Here is a 15,804-nt window from a genome sequence, read left to right as displayed (position 1 = left end):
AACCACTGAACTAGGCTATGCCATCCTCTTCTCTGCTTGGGCTCCCAGGCCTACCAACAGGTATTTGGTGATAACTTTTATTTTCCCTTTCTGGCTTCCTACATCCACCTGCCTATTGGCTGTCTCCACCTAGCCATCCCATAACCTCAAGACAAGCTCAGGATTCTGGGTCTGTTTGTTACTTCCTTCACTATCACCACCCAATTCCCAGACAAAAACAAGCCTTGCCTTTCCTTGGACTTGGAGTGCCCAGAATACCTTCTCCCGGCACAATTTCAACACTCTTTCCAGTCATTACTCTCCCCACCTGATCTCATAATTCGGCTCTATTTTCTATTAACCTCTGCGAGGCAGAGATTCTATTTTTATTACTGTGATTCCAGCTCCCAGCCCAGACCTAGCACAGATGGGGTCACAACTCAGTTGTGAGCCCTCAAGGGGGAAAGGGAACTACTCTTTCAGCTGGGGTCCCCAAAGAAAGTGGCATTTGAGTTGGGTCTAGCACATCTGCTCTTCAAGCCCTGCTGAAATCTTGTCAAATCCTCTGACTTCACTCCCCCCACTCTATTTACCTGGGTAGCCTATCCTTTCTACAGTGTAACAAGAGGCTGCCTTCTGCAGCCCTAGACTCAGTTTTCCCACCTTCCAGAAGCCAACCTCTGCCATACCTATGACCTCACCACTTCCCAGAGCAGTTGGGTGAATTTTAGTCCTTCTGAAAGTCCAGCCTGTGCTGCCAGAGGTGGCCATGTCACCTGATTCTACCCAATGGATGGCACGGGAAATCTAGGAGTTTGTAGAAGTCTCAGCCCTGTTACAAGAAAACAGACAGGTAGGGAGGATGCCTTCTTGGCTCTGCTTGCTTTCCCATCTCTGAGGACATGACAGACACCTTGGCACCATAAAGCTGTAAGCTGAGAGATCAAAGTACTTACAGGGGCGTAGTGGAGTGATGAGAAGTTCTCGGCCTCCATCTCTGGACTTCAGTAAACAGCCATTCTTAGTGAAGTTTGCTATTATTTTCAGCATTTGCCCACCCCTGCCCACCCCATCTCTTCTGCCTGGATGTCTTATCCTTGGCTCTGCTCAAGATGGTGGGATGGGGTTAGAACTCACAAGACAAAGAAACGAATACCTCCAAAGTATCCCCATACTTAAGACCAAGTCCCAGGTTGTACCATTTGACCACTGGCCTCTTGCAAATCATTGCATTCTTCCCAGGGTCATCTCTTCCATGCTCGTGGTTTCTGTTACTTTCTGGACACCAATGATACAGCTCCATCTCTGGCTCTACTCCTAAATTTGATCCATGTATTAGATTCCTCTTAGTGGTCCCAAATCTACCCACCTCTCATATTCCCTTTCCAGCTAGCCTTCCTCATGGTGTCCTGGTCAGATATATGGCGGTCAGACTGGGCCTCTTCTGCCTCATTCCCCACCTTCCGCTCCACACCCCCTGGTTCTATCAGGCCCTCCAAGTGTCTTCTGAACACACAGCCTCTCTACACTCACCTTCCTTCACCCTCTTATTTCTAGGTAAGTCTAACTCCTTTCTCTGCCTGACCATCACCACTACTCAGATGCCTTTTCCATAGTCATTAAGTGTCGTTGGCCCACTTCCAGTGATGCGGACCAGGTATGAATTCTCCAAAGTCCCAGTGATCACTCCTGCTCAAGAGCCCTCCTCCACCCTGCAGGGATTCGCAATCAGGCTTTTCACTTTAGACTTTTAATATTTCATACAGCGATTACGGTGCATTCAGGAACCCAACCTCCCAAACCCCACTAGGAGGGCCCTCACCGCTGCCCTCCCACCCCATTTGAGGGCCCCAGGGTTTAGGGTGGAGGAAAGGGAGGTAACCACCCATCTGGGGACTGATCCCGGAAACTGTCCCTGCCCTGCCGCATCCTTCCCGGGGATTAGGAGGTAATGCCTGGGCACAAACCCCCCATGCACCCCTGTCCCTGCTTGTGCACATATACACACTATGGCTCCTTGCTGAGTTGGTTAGTTCCCGGCAGGACCCCTACTCAACAGCACCGAGTGGGATGGGGGCACAGGAGGGCCGGGCTGGGGAGACCCTGAGAAGGAAGGAGGGCCTGGCTACAGGACTGCAGGAGGGTAAGAGTGGGGACCCCCACCTCATCCATCTCTCAGAGTTTCTGGTAGTTCCCAGGTCCCTTAGCGGCTGAGAATGGCAGGCGGGGGTAGGAAGGTGAGTGGCCAAGGCATGCTTTCCCTTAGCTGACCCCAGGATCTGGTGATGGTCAGGGTCCTGGATAGGGGCTGTGTCCCTGCCTCAGAGGGGCTGGGAGTGAGGCTTCATTGCACAAAATACTGCAGGAGGGCCCACACAGAGGGTGGGGCCCAGCCAGTCTGTATGGAGTATTGCATTTAAAAAAATGAAAACCTCATTCAAAGTAATTAAAACAAAAAAAATGAATGAAACAAACAAAAAGAGGCCCACACAACATGAGGCAGGTGGGGCAGGCAGGAAGTCAGGCACGGGAAGCCTCAGACCTGGGGCATCACCACCATCTCGTCTGAGTCCAGATCCCCAACCTGGGCTAGCTCTGGATCCCTGGCTGGCCATGGGGTAGTAGTCCTGAGGGAGGGTATGATGGGGAGGGGAGTAAGCCTGGCCTCAGTGTGGGACGCTGGCACAGCCATGCTGTCCACCGGCAACTGCCGAGACAGAGAGAGACACAAGACAGACCAGGTGAAGGAGTGATGAGAGCTTTGTTAGCACCCAGTAGACAGGCCAATGGGTGGATTGACAGGCCAATGGTCAGGTGTTGGGACAGGCAGCCAGGAACAAGTGGGCAGGTAAGCATGGATCAGGCAGGTAGGCAGGCAGCAAGCAGGTGGGATGCAGTCGGGGGCTGCCCTGTGAGGGGTGTGGCATCCCTCCAGCTGCTGCCTGTTGGGGCCTGGGTCTGTGGCTTAGTACTCAGCTTAGAACTCGGTGTCCACCACCCGGAAAGCTGGCCTGCCTGCGGGGGAAAGCAGAGTGGATGGCTGTTGGTGGGTAAGCAGGTAGGTGGGTGGGGCAGGGAGGGGAGCTAGGGGCTATATCTACCTGAGTCAGGCATTGACAAAGACCGAAGGTTGGCCTCCTTTTGTAGCTGGATCTCCTTTAGTGCAAATATGGAAGTAGCTGTGGGTAGATGTGAGACAGAGATGGGGAATGACCCCTGAGGCAATCCAGGACCACTCTCCATATAAACTCATTGGGGGAATTAGAAAAAGCTGCCCCTTCTTTGAGAGACTTGACTTTCATCTGTCACATAATTCCACACACAAATCAGATGCAACTAGGGGAAATGGAATATGGACTATCACATGACGCTAAGAAATTGTTCATTTGTCAAGTGTGATAATGATACTTCAATTACCACCTGTTAAGCTGGGTGAGGATCGCAATGAGTCAGAATCGACTCGACGGCACTGGGTTTGGTTTTTTTTTTTTTTTTGGTTTAAGCTGGGTGATGAATGGTGTATGGGATTTAATTTAAATTAATCCACTGCAGCGATAAGGGAAGTGGAACTTTTTTTTCAGGTGTGATAATGGTATTGCTATGTTTTTTAAAAATCTTTTAGAGACACATGTTAAATTTATAGATGAATGATAGATATATCTGTAGTTTGATTAAAAGTAATCAGAGGAAATATAGATAAACCCAGATTAGCCACCAGTTGATGACTGTTGAAGTAGATAATGGATACTTGAGGACTCACCATATTATTTTTACCTAATATATAAAATTTTTAAGAGTTTTAATAACCAGATATACAAAGAGAACCTCCAGTGTGATTTCATTCATATAAAGCACAAGAACAGGGAAAACTTATCTATGCTGTCAGAAGTCAAAACAGTGATAATCCTTGGGGAGGGGCCAGGAATACCTGAAGGGGATGCAAGGGGCTCCTGGGGGCCTTATCTATAATATTCTATTTCTTGACCTGTATGCTGGTTACCTGGATGTGTATAACTTACGAAAATTCATCATTCTGTATTCTTGTGATTTGTGCGTTTTTTAAGGAAACATTAACTTAAAAAAAGGTAAAGTAATATTCCATTTTTCTGTTATGTCTGAAAATTTCATAAAAAGCAGAATATTAAAAAAACTAACCTCTTTGTAATAAACACAACTTCCTACAACTTCAACACATAACTAAGGGATACTCCCTTAGCAGTGGCATAGCCAGAGCACTGTACAACCTTCCCAGGTGTCTGCAGCAGTCCTGTACCCCCACAGCCCCACACCAGCCAGTCCATACCCCAGCCTCACTCACTGTCAGGAAGTTTATGGATCCGCTCCCCTAGACTGAGGAAGAACTGATGTTTCATGGCGTCCTCTGCGGAGATCCGATTGCGACCCTCAAACTGAGGTGGGGGTTAGGGGAATATTGGTACCTTCAGCAACACGGCCTCTCTTCCTTCCCACCCTGGACCCTGCCCCTGGGGTCCTTGTTTACCCATATCTGAAGCTCCCCTACCCCCAAGGCTGGCCTAGAAAGGTGGTCTCACCTGCAGCAGCTTGGTGAGGAGATCGGCCCCATCACTGTCAAGTCTATCAAAAGGACAAGGAAACATGCTTTGAGTTCTGGCATTCTGGCCCCAACACACACACGCACGCACACACAGACACACACCAGCCTCACCGGGGTGCATGGCTCAAAAGGGCCTCAGCTCGGTACTTGGGATAGTTGTATGTCTTGAACTCTTCATTGGATAGGATGCCTGGCCATGTCTCTTCAGTTGGGGTTCCTAGCAGGGAAAAAGAGTCACCCTAAGCAACTCACAGGTCCTCCCTGACATGCCCCCCATGGCTCCTAGGGCTAATGCCCCCTCACCCAGGATGCGGAAGATGAAGTGCAGCTGTTCCTCCACCGTGGAGCCTGGGAAGAGGGGCCGGCCTGTGGCCATCTCATAGAAGATGCAGCCCACACCCCTGGGCAGGGAGGGCACAGTGAGTAGGAAGGCAGTTGACTGGTTGGCCATTGTGACCAAGCTACCCCCTTTACTACCTAGTCCCTGCCACACTTCCACCTGTCCTCACCACATGTCAATCTGGGTGGAATAATCTGTGGATCCCAGCAGGATGTCAGGGGGCCGGTACCACAATGTCACCACCTCGTTGGAGTACGTCTTCGTTGGGATTGACTTGGCCCGGGCCAGGCCTGGGAGGTGGAGAGAAGGGGCAGATGGAATTGAGGAGGTCCTGAGCAATCTCTGGGGGAGAGCGCAGTTGGGACTGAGGGTGTCCTAAATCAAAGTCTGGGAAAGCTGAAGTGAGGGAGGTAGGATATAGATGAGCCTCAAAAAATCTGAGGGCAGGTGGGCAGGCAGAGAATGAGGCTAGGGGTGGGGGTTAGAGTGAGGCGAAAGTTAAGGCTGTCACAAGGAAGAAGAGCTGGGGCAGGGGTCCTGGGGAAGGGGATTGAGACTAGATGGTCATGGGGAAGGGGGAGGCTGGGTGTACCGAAGTCGGCCAGCTTGAGCTCTCCCCTCTCATTGATGAGCAGGTTCTGGGGCTTGAGGTCTCGGTGTAGCACCTTCTGCCGGTGGCAGTAGGCCAGGCCACGGAGCAGCTGGAACAGGAACAACTGGGGACCGAGGAATGGCAGGCAGTCAGGGAGTATCCACCAGCCTGACCCCCCAGCCAGCACTGCTCTCCCTCCCAAACAGGCAACGAGCCCAGAATCTTGCCATACAAATGAAGACAGGGTCCCGACACCCTCCAAGAGCTCCCAGTAAAATAGCTAAATGGGAAAAGTCCATTTCTGGGAGATCTTTGGGGTGGAGTGTTGAGTGGGAGCCCCCTTGTGCCCCTGATTCTTGCCCCACACCCACTTTCACGTTGTGCATGTTGATGACATTCCCACAGTCATCCAGGTACTGCTTTAGGTCCTTGTCCTGGGGAAAGAAGAGGAGGTGGTACAGGAACAAGGGTCATACCCTATGGCTCCTAGCCATTTCTCCATCTCCCCCCAGTACCCACTACCACCCAACCTTACCAGGTACTCAAAGACAAGGGTGAGGGACTTCTCTGTGTGGATAATGTCATGTAGCGTGACGATGTTGGCATGTTTGAGGTCCTTGAGCAAGGACACTGCAGGAAAACATAGGGGTCATACCAGGGAAGAGTTAGGATAGAGGTAAGGACAGGGACCAGACAAATACAAGCCCAGGGTTTCCTTCTTTCCCCATGCAGTTTGGGGTAATAATGCCTTGCAGCCACTGGCTCCAATCCACCCTGTACCAGGAAGGTGTGTCCCTACATTCTAGACGTGGAAACTAAGGCTCAGAAGAAACTGGGATAACAGGTGACACAAAACTTCCACAACCTTTTTCTTTTTTGGTTTCTGCAAAGGGGTCTTGCTCTAACCCTCAGTATATGGGCCTGCGGCATCGTGTAAAATTGAGTCTGCACACACAATTTCTATGCAATTCAGACTTATTCCATTATTTTCTGACTAAAAACTTGGATCAAATAAATTGGTGAGCACTTTCAGGGGTGCTCTCAGAACCAAAGCAAACACCCTGGCGTCCAAATCATCTGCCTTTTCGCCAAACAGGAGAGGATTCCTGGTTACCTTGGTTATTACCTGCATACGTAGATGATGGGCACTTTCTCTAGTGGGCTGGTGAGCAAAGGCATGAAGCCCAGGGCATCAGAAGTCCCAGAATCCGCAGCCTTTGTTCTCCCCATAGGACATGTATGTGTGCCATGGAGGGAATCCAAAAAGCCTGAGGCAGATGGGTTGAGGGTCTGTACCTTCCCGGATGGCGGTGCAGGGTGCCCCCTCTTCATGCTCCAGTCTGATCTCCTTGAGTGCCACAAGGTTGTCTGTTAGCTTGCTTTTGCCTTTGTAGACGGTGGCATAGGTGCCCTGGAATATGAGGAAGAGGGACAGAAAGAGGAGCTATGAGGCTGCAGGGAGTTCACACTGACCCTCATCCTCACCATGGGCCTCCTGGCGGTCCCTCACCTCGCCCAGCTTGTCCAGCTTGATGTAGGTCTCCAATTTCCCAAAGCCAATCTCAGACTGTGAGGTAAAGGAGGCAGGTTGAAACATGTTCAGGGGAGGGAACTGGGATAGGAAGCAGGATAGGAAGAGAGATGCTCACCAGGCTGACACGACGGAGGCGGCGACTGAGGGGCTTGTCAAAGATAGGGCTATTGAGGGTCAGCTTCTCAAGGTAGCCCTCAGGAAGCCGGATGTCGGCTGGTAGTGACAGGCGCTTGTTGATGTCCTAGCAGGCAAAATGGGGGAGACAGGACCACTAAGCCCCATCGCCCCCAAGTCAACCCCACTTCTAACCCCCCTACCACATGTGCAGGGGATCAGTACCTCAGTGGAGATCTTGCGTGGGGGATGGTTGCGCATGCGCACCCTCACTGGCGACTGTACTTCATCTGAGGACGTGGCCGAAGCCTGGTCACTCTCCCCATCAGACCCCATCTTCAAGTCCTCATGTACGATCTCTGGTGGACGGGGGAAAGAAAGAGGGGAAGGCAGGCAAGGTGGGGTCAGGAACCCCAGGACACCCCACCCCACCCAACACATTCCCCCACCACACACGTGTGTGCACATGACCCCCAGGCTAGCCTGGGGTTCCTTAAGAGGTGGCAGGGCCCAAGGGAGGCTCAGACAGATTCAGGACAGAATAAATCAGGTGTAGGGGGTGGACCAGTAGTCATCTAGTGAAGCACCTGTTCCAAGGGCAAGCTGAGATTGCAGCTGGCCCAGGGCCAGTGGGCAGGTGGCAGCAGAGGCAGCCAAGGGACCTAAGGAGGCAGGCCCAGGGCAAGCAGGCCCAAGGGGGGCCATCGCAGAGTACAGAAGGGCAGAGGGAGGCTTGGGGCAGCTGCTGCAGGCAGGGCACGCCTGGGTACAAAGCCAAGTGAAGGGGCACAAGTAAACAGAGTGAGGTAGGGTATTAACAGAGGATGATGGAGGGAGGGAGGGAGAGAATAGAGTACATGCGGGACAGGGAAGGAGAAGAAAACAGAAAAAAATAAAAATAACACAAATCTAAGAGAAATTTGGAGGGTAGGCAACACCTAGGAACCATCCTGGGGTTGGGGGGAGAAGGATTAGTTAGTGGCCCCACCTTGTGCAGCACTGAGTAGGCCCCGTCCAGAGCGAGGTTCCCCAGAGACAGCATGTGTGGGGGCCTCTCCAGGGTCACTGCCACCACCACCACCACTCTCGTCCAGGCCTATCTGCTCAGGGGTACCATTGGTCTTGTCTATACCTCGGCCCCCTCGGAGTGTCATTGACAGCTGCCGTTTGATCTTCTTCATCCGATCCATGGCGACCTGAGCAGATGGCATGGATGGGAACAGGTCCCACGTTACCACCTGTCTAACCATCACGGGTCCCCTGAAATCCATGGTAACCTACTGGGGAGCACTAAAACAAGCCTGTGTCAGTGCCCACCCAACCTCTGTAGACCCCTGGAACCTCTCAGGATTCTTGGAAACCTAGCACGGACAGGGACCCTTGTCAGTGCCTGACCACCCATGGGACTCTGTTCCTAAGTAGCCCACCTGGGTACTCAGGCTTGGGTGGCTGGCTGAGGGCAAGGGCCCACCCGGTGGGGTGTTGGTCTCTACAGGGACAGCCTCACTGTAGGAGCAGAGGGCTCCACAGCAGGTGTTCTCAGGTGCAGTGGCAGTGGTGGATTCAGCCATGGATGGGGCTACAAGCTCGCCCAGGGCCGCGGGACCGCTGACATGGCCCTGGGCACGCCCATAGAATGGCATGTTCCACTGGCACCAGCCCCACATCACCCCCAGCTGCCAAGGCAGAATGTTCCCCGCAGCCACAGGGACGCTCTCGCCTCTCCTAGCTACCCAGCAACCATCGTCACGGTGACTAGTGGACCATTCCACTAGTCTAGCTGGCCTGCGGGGGAGTGCAAGGAGAGAGGGGCCCTACCCAGATCCAACCACTGGGTGGAGCCATGGGGAGGGGCATCTCAATGCATACCAGCTCTCCTCAGGGCTTACTGGAAAGGTTCAATTAGACTGGGACCCAGCAGATCCCACCCAGAGTTTTACAAGCCAAGCTGGGCTACATTTCTCCTTTATTTGAGAATGCACCACATCTCCCTTATCACCCCAAATAAATACCCCAATGTGGCCCACACGATCTTATCTCACTGGCCTCTTTTACCTCTCTAACCTCACCTTCCCGCCTTATCATTCCTAATTGCTGTTCAGCACAGTCCCACCTCAGGGCTTTTGCACTGGATGTTCCCTGTGCCTGAAATACTCTTCCCCCAGATTTCCAAATGGCTCATTCCCTTACCTCTTTAAGGCCACTGCTCCAATGTCACCTCTTCCACTGAGTAGTGAGGCATCCAAAAACAACCATATTTAAAATCTCAGCCACCCTAACCTCCCTTCACCTTGCCTATTTTCCCCACTGCACTCAACACCTCAGTACAAATGTTGTTGGTGTTGCTGTTGTATGCCTCACAACAGCTGTACAGGACAAAGAACTGCCCCATAGTGTTTCCCAGGTTGTAATCTTTATGGGCAGGAGCCCTAGCAGTGTAATGGTTAAGCGCTCGGCCGCTGATAGGTCAGCAGTTTGAACCCACCAGCTGCTCCACAGGAGAAAGATGTAGCAGTTTGCTTTCATAAAGATTTACGGCCTTGGAAAACCTACAGGGCAGTTCTATAGGGTCACTATGAGTCAGAACCGACTCAACAGCAATAAATTAGTTTTAGTAATCTTTATAGGAGCAGATCACCAGGTCTTTTCTCCTGCAGAATGGCTGGTGGGTTTGAGCTGTGCTTTTTGGTTAGCAGCTGAACACTTAACTGTTGTGCCACCAGGGTTCCTTAGAAATGACATAATCTACCTATTTGCTTCTTTATTCTTTACTGTCTGTCTCCTCACCACCACCACTAGAAGATCAGTTCCACTAGGGTAAAGATTTCCATCTGTTTAGGTCACAGCTATATCTTGAGAACTTAGAATAGTGTCTGACAAAGTAGATGCTCTAGAAGCACTTACGACAGAAATGAATGAAATCAGGCGACGGAGGGCCTAGGACAAGCTTCCACCAAGGTGGTGAGTTCCTGCCATTTATGAACAACCCCAGACAAGGTAGCCCTGAGATGCTGGTATCAGGAGGAAGATGACCTAGATGGGCTCCTGGAGGAACGGGCTACCAGAAGGCTTAGACCAGCCTTCCTCTGCTTCCTCCTGGGCTCTGAGCCAGCAGGGAGGAGGTAAGACCTGGCCTACAAACCATCTGGACTCACAGCAGGAACTAAGATGGCCCTGGGCCCAAGGGAAGTATAGACAGACACGAGGTTGAAGACGAGGCTGAGGCGGGACTCAAAGAGAGAAGTGGGTCATCTGTTACCTTGAAATCAGGTGCTTACCCCAGCAGTTCTACCCCCCTTCCTGCCTGGCTGACCTCGTCTCCCCCAGGAGGGGTAGAGGAGTTAGCCTAGCAGCAAGATCTTAGATAAAGAGGATGAGGTCCATCCACAGAGAACCCAAGATAACAAAAAATCCTGACCGAGAGGGTACACACTGGGCCTGAGGCTGAGGAAGGTAAAGAAAGACCAGCCCCAAAAGACTGCCCTGTGTCCCCATATGGCATGGATACCCAGTCGCTTTGCATGTTATGGTGGGAGCAGAACTGTAAAAAGGGCTGAATGGAGGATGGAGAGGGAGCCAGAGAAACCAGGGTCTACTGAAAACCCCAGAGGCTACACATGTTCTAGAATCCAGTTGTTTGGGATTTTAGGAAGATGGGGTACAAAATCTGTGTATATCATGTGACACACCCAGCAGGGGGTCCCAGGCAAACCCTTGTGAACACTTACACATTTATACGTAACAAAACTCTCAAATGTTATCGTTTGAGCTTTTTGGATTTTAGAATAGCATGAGAGGGAACAGGAAACTGGACACCCAACTCCACACACACACACACACACAAAAACGCACATGACCTTCCTAACCCTCTACCCGCCCCCACCCCCCACCCACCCCAGGACACATACCCCACCCCCAGACTACTCATACTCAAGGACAACCGCCACCTCATACCATACAGACCAATGAGGACACAATCATCACACTCTACTCACTCCCACAGACACATATTATCCTCACCCTGTCCTGATGCCCACTAGTACACACTGAATATCCTCAGTGTCCTGCTTCCTTCAGTACACACTGGACCCTCAGGAGGCCTCACAAGGACTTAACTCTTACCCATGTCTTAATTCCTACCCATGATTTCTCCATCAGCACACAAAGCCCCAACATATAACAACAAACTCTCTTAGCATTGAGGTAGGGACCCCAAGTAACTGACCACCACATACTTGGGCCCTCACAGCCAGTTGCCTCTTAGCTTTTCCATGCACTGACTGCCACTGTCACATGCTGAGCCCCCTCTACAGCTGATTCACACTAACACTCACTGAACTCTCACACAGCTCTGCCCCCCGCCCCATTAGCATGCCCTGGATCTACAAACCTCCCTGCCCCTGGTTAAGACACACCAGACTCTCCACAGCATTGACCTCCGTTAACACAGTTCTCCCCACATAACTCTAACCCTAATTAACATGCACTTGGGGCCCTCTACAGCTGACCCATATTAGCACTCACTGGACCTTCAAAACCCATTAATGTAAAGTGAACCTTTCAGAACCCTGACCCTGTTTTTGCACACACTCAGATCCCTCCACAGCTATGACCACCATTAACACACATTCCCATTCTCCCATTACCCTGTCCCCTCCATCAGCACAAGCTGGACCCCTACCAGCATACACTGGGTCCCCTCACAGTGCTGCCTCCCTATTAACACACCTTGAATCCTTACTCAGCCCTTTTTCCCAGGGACACACAGCATACTGTTAATAGACCCTTGTTAGTGCACACAGGTCTTCATTCAGTATTGACCCCCATTAGCAGGTACTTCCACGGTTCTAAGCCACATTAGCACATCTGGACCTTCACGTATTCTTGTCCTTTATTTCTTCTTATTAATCTCCCACAACTATAACCTCAATTGGTTCACACTTGGGTCCCTTCACAGCCCTGATAGCACTCCCTGGAACTTCAATACACCCCAGTCCCCCATGGACACAAACATACACTGTCCTCAACAATGTTCTAATGCTTATTAGCATACTCCAGACATCATACTTCTCACCCTTCCACAAGTGGCACACATTTTTAAGCACCTCCATGGCTCTAAACCAACCTTAGCAGTCACTAGAACTTCATATACTATCCTGCCCCTTATTAGTACGCCTTGGTGTCTTACATTTACTGTCCTCACGGACAGAGAGATCTCATACCATCTTGACCTTCATTACACTGAACCTCATCCAGTTCTAAGATGCAATTCCTTCACCCTCCCCTCCCCCCAACTCTGATACCTATTAGCACAGGGTCAAATCTTCACCTCCCTGCCCCCATACACATCCTCAGGTCCCTCCACCACTCTGCCCCCATTAACACATACTGGACCTCATACTCAGCCCTTTATGACCACATGCACACACCCTCTACAGCTACGACCCCCATCAGCACACTCTGGATGCTCACACCTCAGTTTCCCTACAGTATTAAAATCATTCTGACATTCATTACCACACGGGGCCTCAGAGCACTGATCCTACTAACACACCTTCTGGTACCTCTGCCATCCTGTCCCCCATTAACACACATTGGGCCTCTCCACAGCTATAGCCTCCCTTAGCATATCTCGGAAACCTCCCCCTGCAACACCCTACTCCCTATTATACATCCTGGAGTTCTTCAACTACTCTACCCTCCCATTTGCACACACTGGGGTTCCCACCTTACACAACCTTAAGACTTATTACCACATGCTCTGACCCCTACACAGCTTACAGCTTAGGCCTCCCCACCCCACCCCGGTTATTAGCGAACCTCGAGTTTCCACCGCTCTGCCACCCATTTCTACACATCTGGTCCTTCAATCACCCTGCTCCCCATTAGCACCCACTGCACATCCCATCCCCAACTCCCAGACCGGGCTCAGGGCGGGGCCAAGGTCAGGAAGGCCCCAAATGGCCCCCCGCCCCCGGTGCACTCTGGGAAATTCGCTAGGGGAGGAGGCACATGCAGACGCATAAGCCAGACACTCAGGCACCGCCCGGGTTCGGGGTTGGTTCCGTAGGAGGAGGGATAGCCCCCTAACCCAAGTCTAGAAGACGCGCTCACCGGCGGGGGCGCGCGTGCAACCTCAGCGCCGCGGGGCCGGCGCGGGGGCGCCTGGGGCGGCGGCCCGGGCTGAGGCCGCGCGACCTCCTTCTCCTCTTCGCCGCAGGCGCCCGTCCCAGTAGTCTTCGGCCATGGTTGCTGGGCCCGGGCCGCCGCCGGCTGAGGAGGAGGAGGCGGCGGCGGCGGCGGTGGCTGAGGCGGCGGCGGCGTCCCGCTCAGCCCGCCATGATCTCGGCCGCTACCAGCGATGCCCCTAGGCTCGTTGGCGCCGGTTCGAATCCGAGTGCTCGGGGCTTGCGGCTCAGACCCGACTACTCGCGGAGACGCGGCGGATCCCAGGGCCGAACAGGCAACGGCCCAACCGCCGCGCGTGCCGCGCTTCGCGCATGCGCACGCACGCGGTGAAAAGGGTGAAGTGGAAAGGAGGAGACTCACCTCGGACTGCATGTACCAAAAGACGTGTCCGCAGTGGGAGGGGGCGCGGCCATTGCGCGCCCACCGGGGAACGTGGCGCTGGCCCTGGAACGGCGCCAGGGGGAAGTGTATGGGTTGTTTAGCACTCAATCCTGATACTGCCAGAATTTTGCTAGCGCCGAGGTAAGCAGCAGCCAGTAACCAGGCGTGCCAGTCACCACTAGCTCCCCCTACTCGATTTCACTTGGTACATCCCCATGGTAGCAAACGGGACTTGCTACTTTTGCAATGAGGAAGAAGATGAATGAGGTAGTTTTAGCCCCTTGCGGTGCCTTAAAAGGCAGGAATTTTAAAGGTTCGCGAGAAGATGACTTTTCTAGGAGAGGCGGCCTGGAGAATCTTAGGCTTTTACCACCTTAGATAGGACAGAGTCTAGCTCCGCCCAGCTGGCCCCCCAGCTCATTCCCACCGTGAAAGCGTGCGGGCCCCGCCCTTCCAGGTTGCCGCCCAGCCAATCGGGTTTGCTCCCTCGGGTAAGGCAGAGCAAGAATAAAGGGCGTGGCTGGGCTGAAGAGGTGTAACTTCCCCGCCTGGCTCCCCCCCACCCCCCGCCCCGCTTCTGCCCGGTTTTCATTGGCTTTCACCATCAGGATGGCGGGGGAAGGGCTCCTTTTTTTGTTCTGAGCTCGTCTCACTATTGGCTGAGTATCCTGCAAGGTGATTGGTAAACAGAACGTTAACTCGGTTTCGTCCTGCCGCTAATCCTTCCATCTCCCCTAGTGGGGCCCGTAGGGTGGAGCCTAGCCTGAGAATAAAGGCGGACCTTAAGTAGGACGGGTGCCGTTACTGCGCATGCTTGGGGGCTTTGGTTTGGGAGGGGCCCTTTTCCGCCTCTTAAGGACATCTACGTATGCACCTCTGGAACTCTCTTCTTGCCCGCCGGAGCCCCGCCCACTGCCCCACCCCCAACCCCACCCCCGTCCGTGATTTTCTGCGTATTCTTTGTTGGTTGGTTGCCTGTTTGTGCCAAGCACTGCCAGGCAGACCTAATACCTCACCCGTCTCTGCCTGGAAAACTCCTACACTAAATCCAGTTCAAATGGCGACAGCCTTTGGAACATCCTTAATAGGCCATGATGGCAATGGAATATTTGACAAAGACTTTAAAAGGCGAGGACCGTGCTAGATGATCAGGTCTTATCACTTCCCTGACCTCATTTCCTACCTTTCCTCTCACTCAGTTCCAGCCGTACTACCCTCCTCTCTGTTGTAAGGCAGGCACAATCCAGCCTCAGGAACTTTGCACTTGTTTTTTTCTCCTCTGCCTGAAATGCTCTTCCTCCAGATACCCACATGGCTCATTCCCTCACTTTCTACCCTGTACTTCAGTGTCCCATTTTCCGTGAATCCTTTCCTGACAACCCAATTTAAAATTGCCTACCTGCACCATCACTCCAGGTTCCAGACCAGGCTCTACTCTTCACCTTCTGAATAGCACCAATCAACCTCTCACACAATGTGTTACTGGGCCTCATTCTAGCATAAGCCCCGCTAAGACACAAGGATCTATTTTATCCATTGCTCTGCCACAACACCTGTTAACAGTGACTGACACACAGCAAGCACTCCATAAATGTTGAATGTGTGACAAATAGTTCCATGCAGAAACCAGGATACACTGGTCCCATATACCCTATCCCTTGTGCCTGTTGGGTGCAGCAGCGACCCAAACCCTGCCTGCTGAGCCTTGGTCTCCTTCCTTGCTGGTGTTATAACAGACAAAAATACCAGAGAAGTAAAATGGTATGTGTGGGGAACTAAGATGCAACCAGGATTCATGGGTATCCAGGTATGAATAAGGTGTCTAAGGAATTCAGGAAGTGTGATGAAGAAAAAAGAATTGTCTGGAGAGTCAGGAGCTGTAATGGGGGAAGAAATACAACGAACAGTGTCTTGAGTAGCTAGTAGCTGGGATTGTGAAGAAAGGGGGCAGAGGAATAAGGTGTGTGTAAGCCTCCCCCTATAATGGTGGAGACAGTGGTCAAAGGCATGGGTGTTTGGGGGTACACTAAAGCAGCAACCATGGAAGAAGTGCCTGTGGTGTAAAACCTACATCTAAACCTCTCCACTTGACCTAGACA

At 52.2% G+C, this 15,804-nt stretch overlaps 1 protein-coding gene across 4 annotated transcripts; it reads right to left on the bottom strand.

Annotated features, from left to right (window-relative positions):
- Nucleotides 1-1,052: 1,052 nt before the first annotated feature.
- On the bottom strand, nucleotides 1,053-14,165 carry CDK16 (cyclin dependent kinase 16). 4 transcript variants are annotated; one of them, XM_064278209.1, is made up of 16 exons: nucleotides 13,685-14,165; nucleotides 8,124-8,331; nucleotides 7,361-7,494; nucleotides 7,137-7,262; nucleotides 6,998-7,054; nucleotides 6,784-6,898; nucleotides 6,023-6,117; nucleotides 5,859-5,921; nucleotides 5,488-5,611; nucleotides 5,065-5,185; nucleotides 4,859-4,956; nucleotides 4,667-4,772; nucleotides 4,533-4,575; nucleotides 4,298-4,388; nucleotides 3,081-3,158; nucleotides 1,053-1,296 (listed from the first exon to the last, which is right to left on the bottom strand). In XM_064278209.1, the coding sequence occupies exons 1-16, from the start codon at nucleotides 13,694-13,696 to the stop codon at nucleotides 1,106-1,108; spliced, it is 1,662 nt and encodes a 553-aa protein (XP_064134279.1). In that variant the 5' UTR covers nucleotides 13,697-14,165; the 3' UTR covers nucleotides 1,053-1,105. The 4 variants fall into 4 exon arrangements, with proteins under 4 accessions (XP_064134279.1, XP_064134281.1, XP_064134280.1 ...); XM_064278211.1 differs by lacking the exon at nucleotides 13,685-14,165 and adding an exon at nucleotides 13,250-13,624 and having other exon boundaries at nucleotides 1,054-1,296; XM_064278210.1 differs by lacking the exon at nucleotides 1,053-1,296 and adding an exon at nucleotides 1,714-2,994 and having other exon boundaries at nucleotides 13,685-14,152.
- Nucleotides 14,166-15,804: the final 1,639 nt, after the last annotated feature.

Source organism: Loxodonta africana, chromosome X (assembly GCF_030014295.1).
Source record: "Loxodonta africana isolate mLoxAfr1 chromosome X, mLoxAfr1.hap2, whole genome shotgun sequence".
Taxonomy (NCBI): Eukaryota; Metazoa; Chordata; class Mammalia; order Proboscidea; family Elephantidae; genus Loxodonta; species Loxodonta africana.
Note: the sequence above shows the minus strand (reverse complement) of the source record. Positions and strands in the feature narration are given on the sequence as shown.

Excerpts from the sequence above, each read along its gene's own strand:
- CDK16 (XM_064278212.1), bottom strand. The coding sequence starts at position 8,802 with ATGTGGGGCTGGTGCCAGTGGAACATGCCATTCTATGGGCGTGCCCAG. Across the intron at positions 8,332-8,562 it reads ACCCAAGCCTGAGTACCCAG|GTCGCCATGGATCGGATGAA; the intron begins GTGGGCTACTTA and ends CCATCTGCTCAG. Across the intron at positions 4,389-4,532 it reads TCCTCACCAAGCTGCTGCAG|TTTGAGGGTCGCAATCGGAT; the intron begins GTGAGACCACCT and ends CCCCCACCTCAG.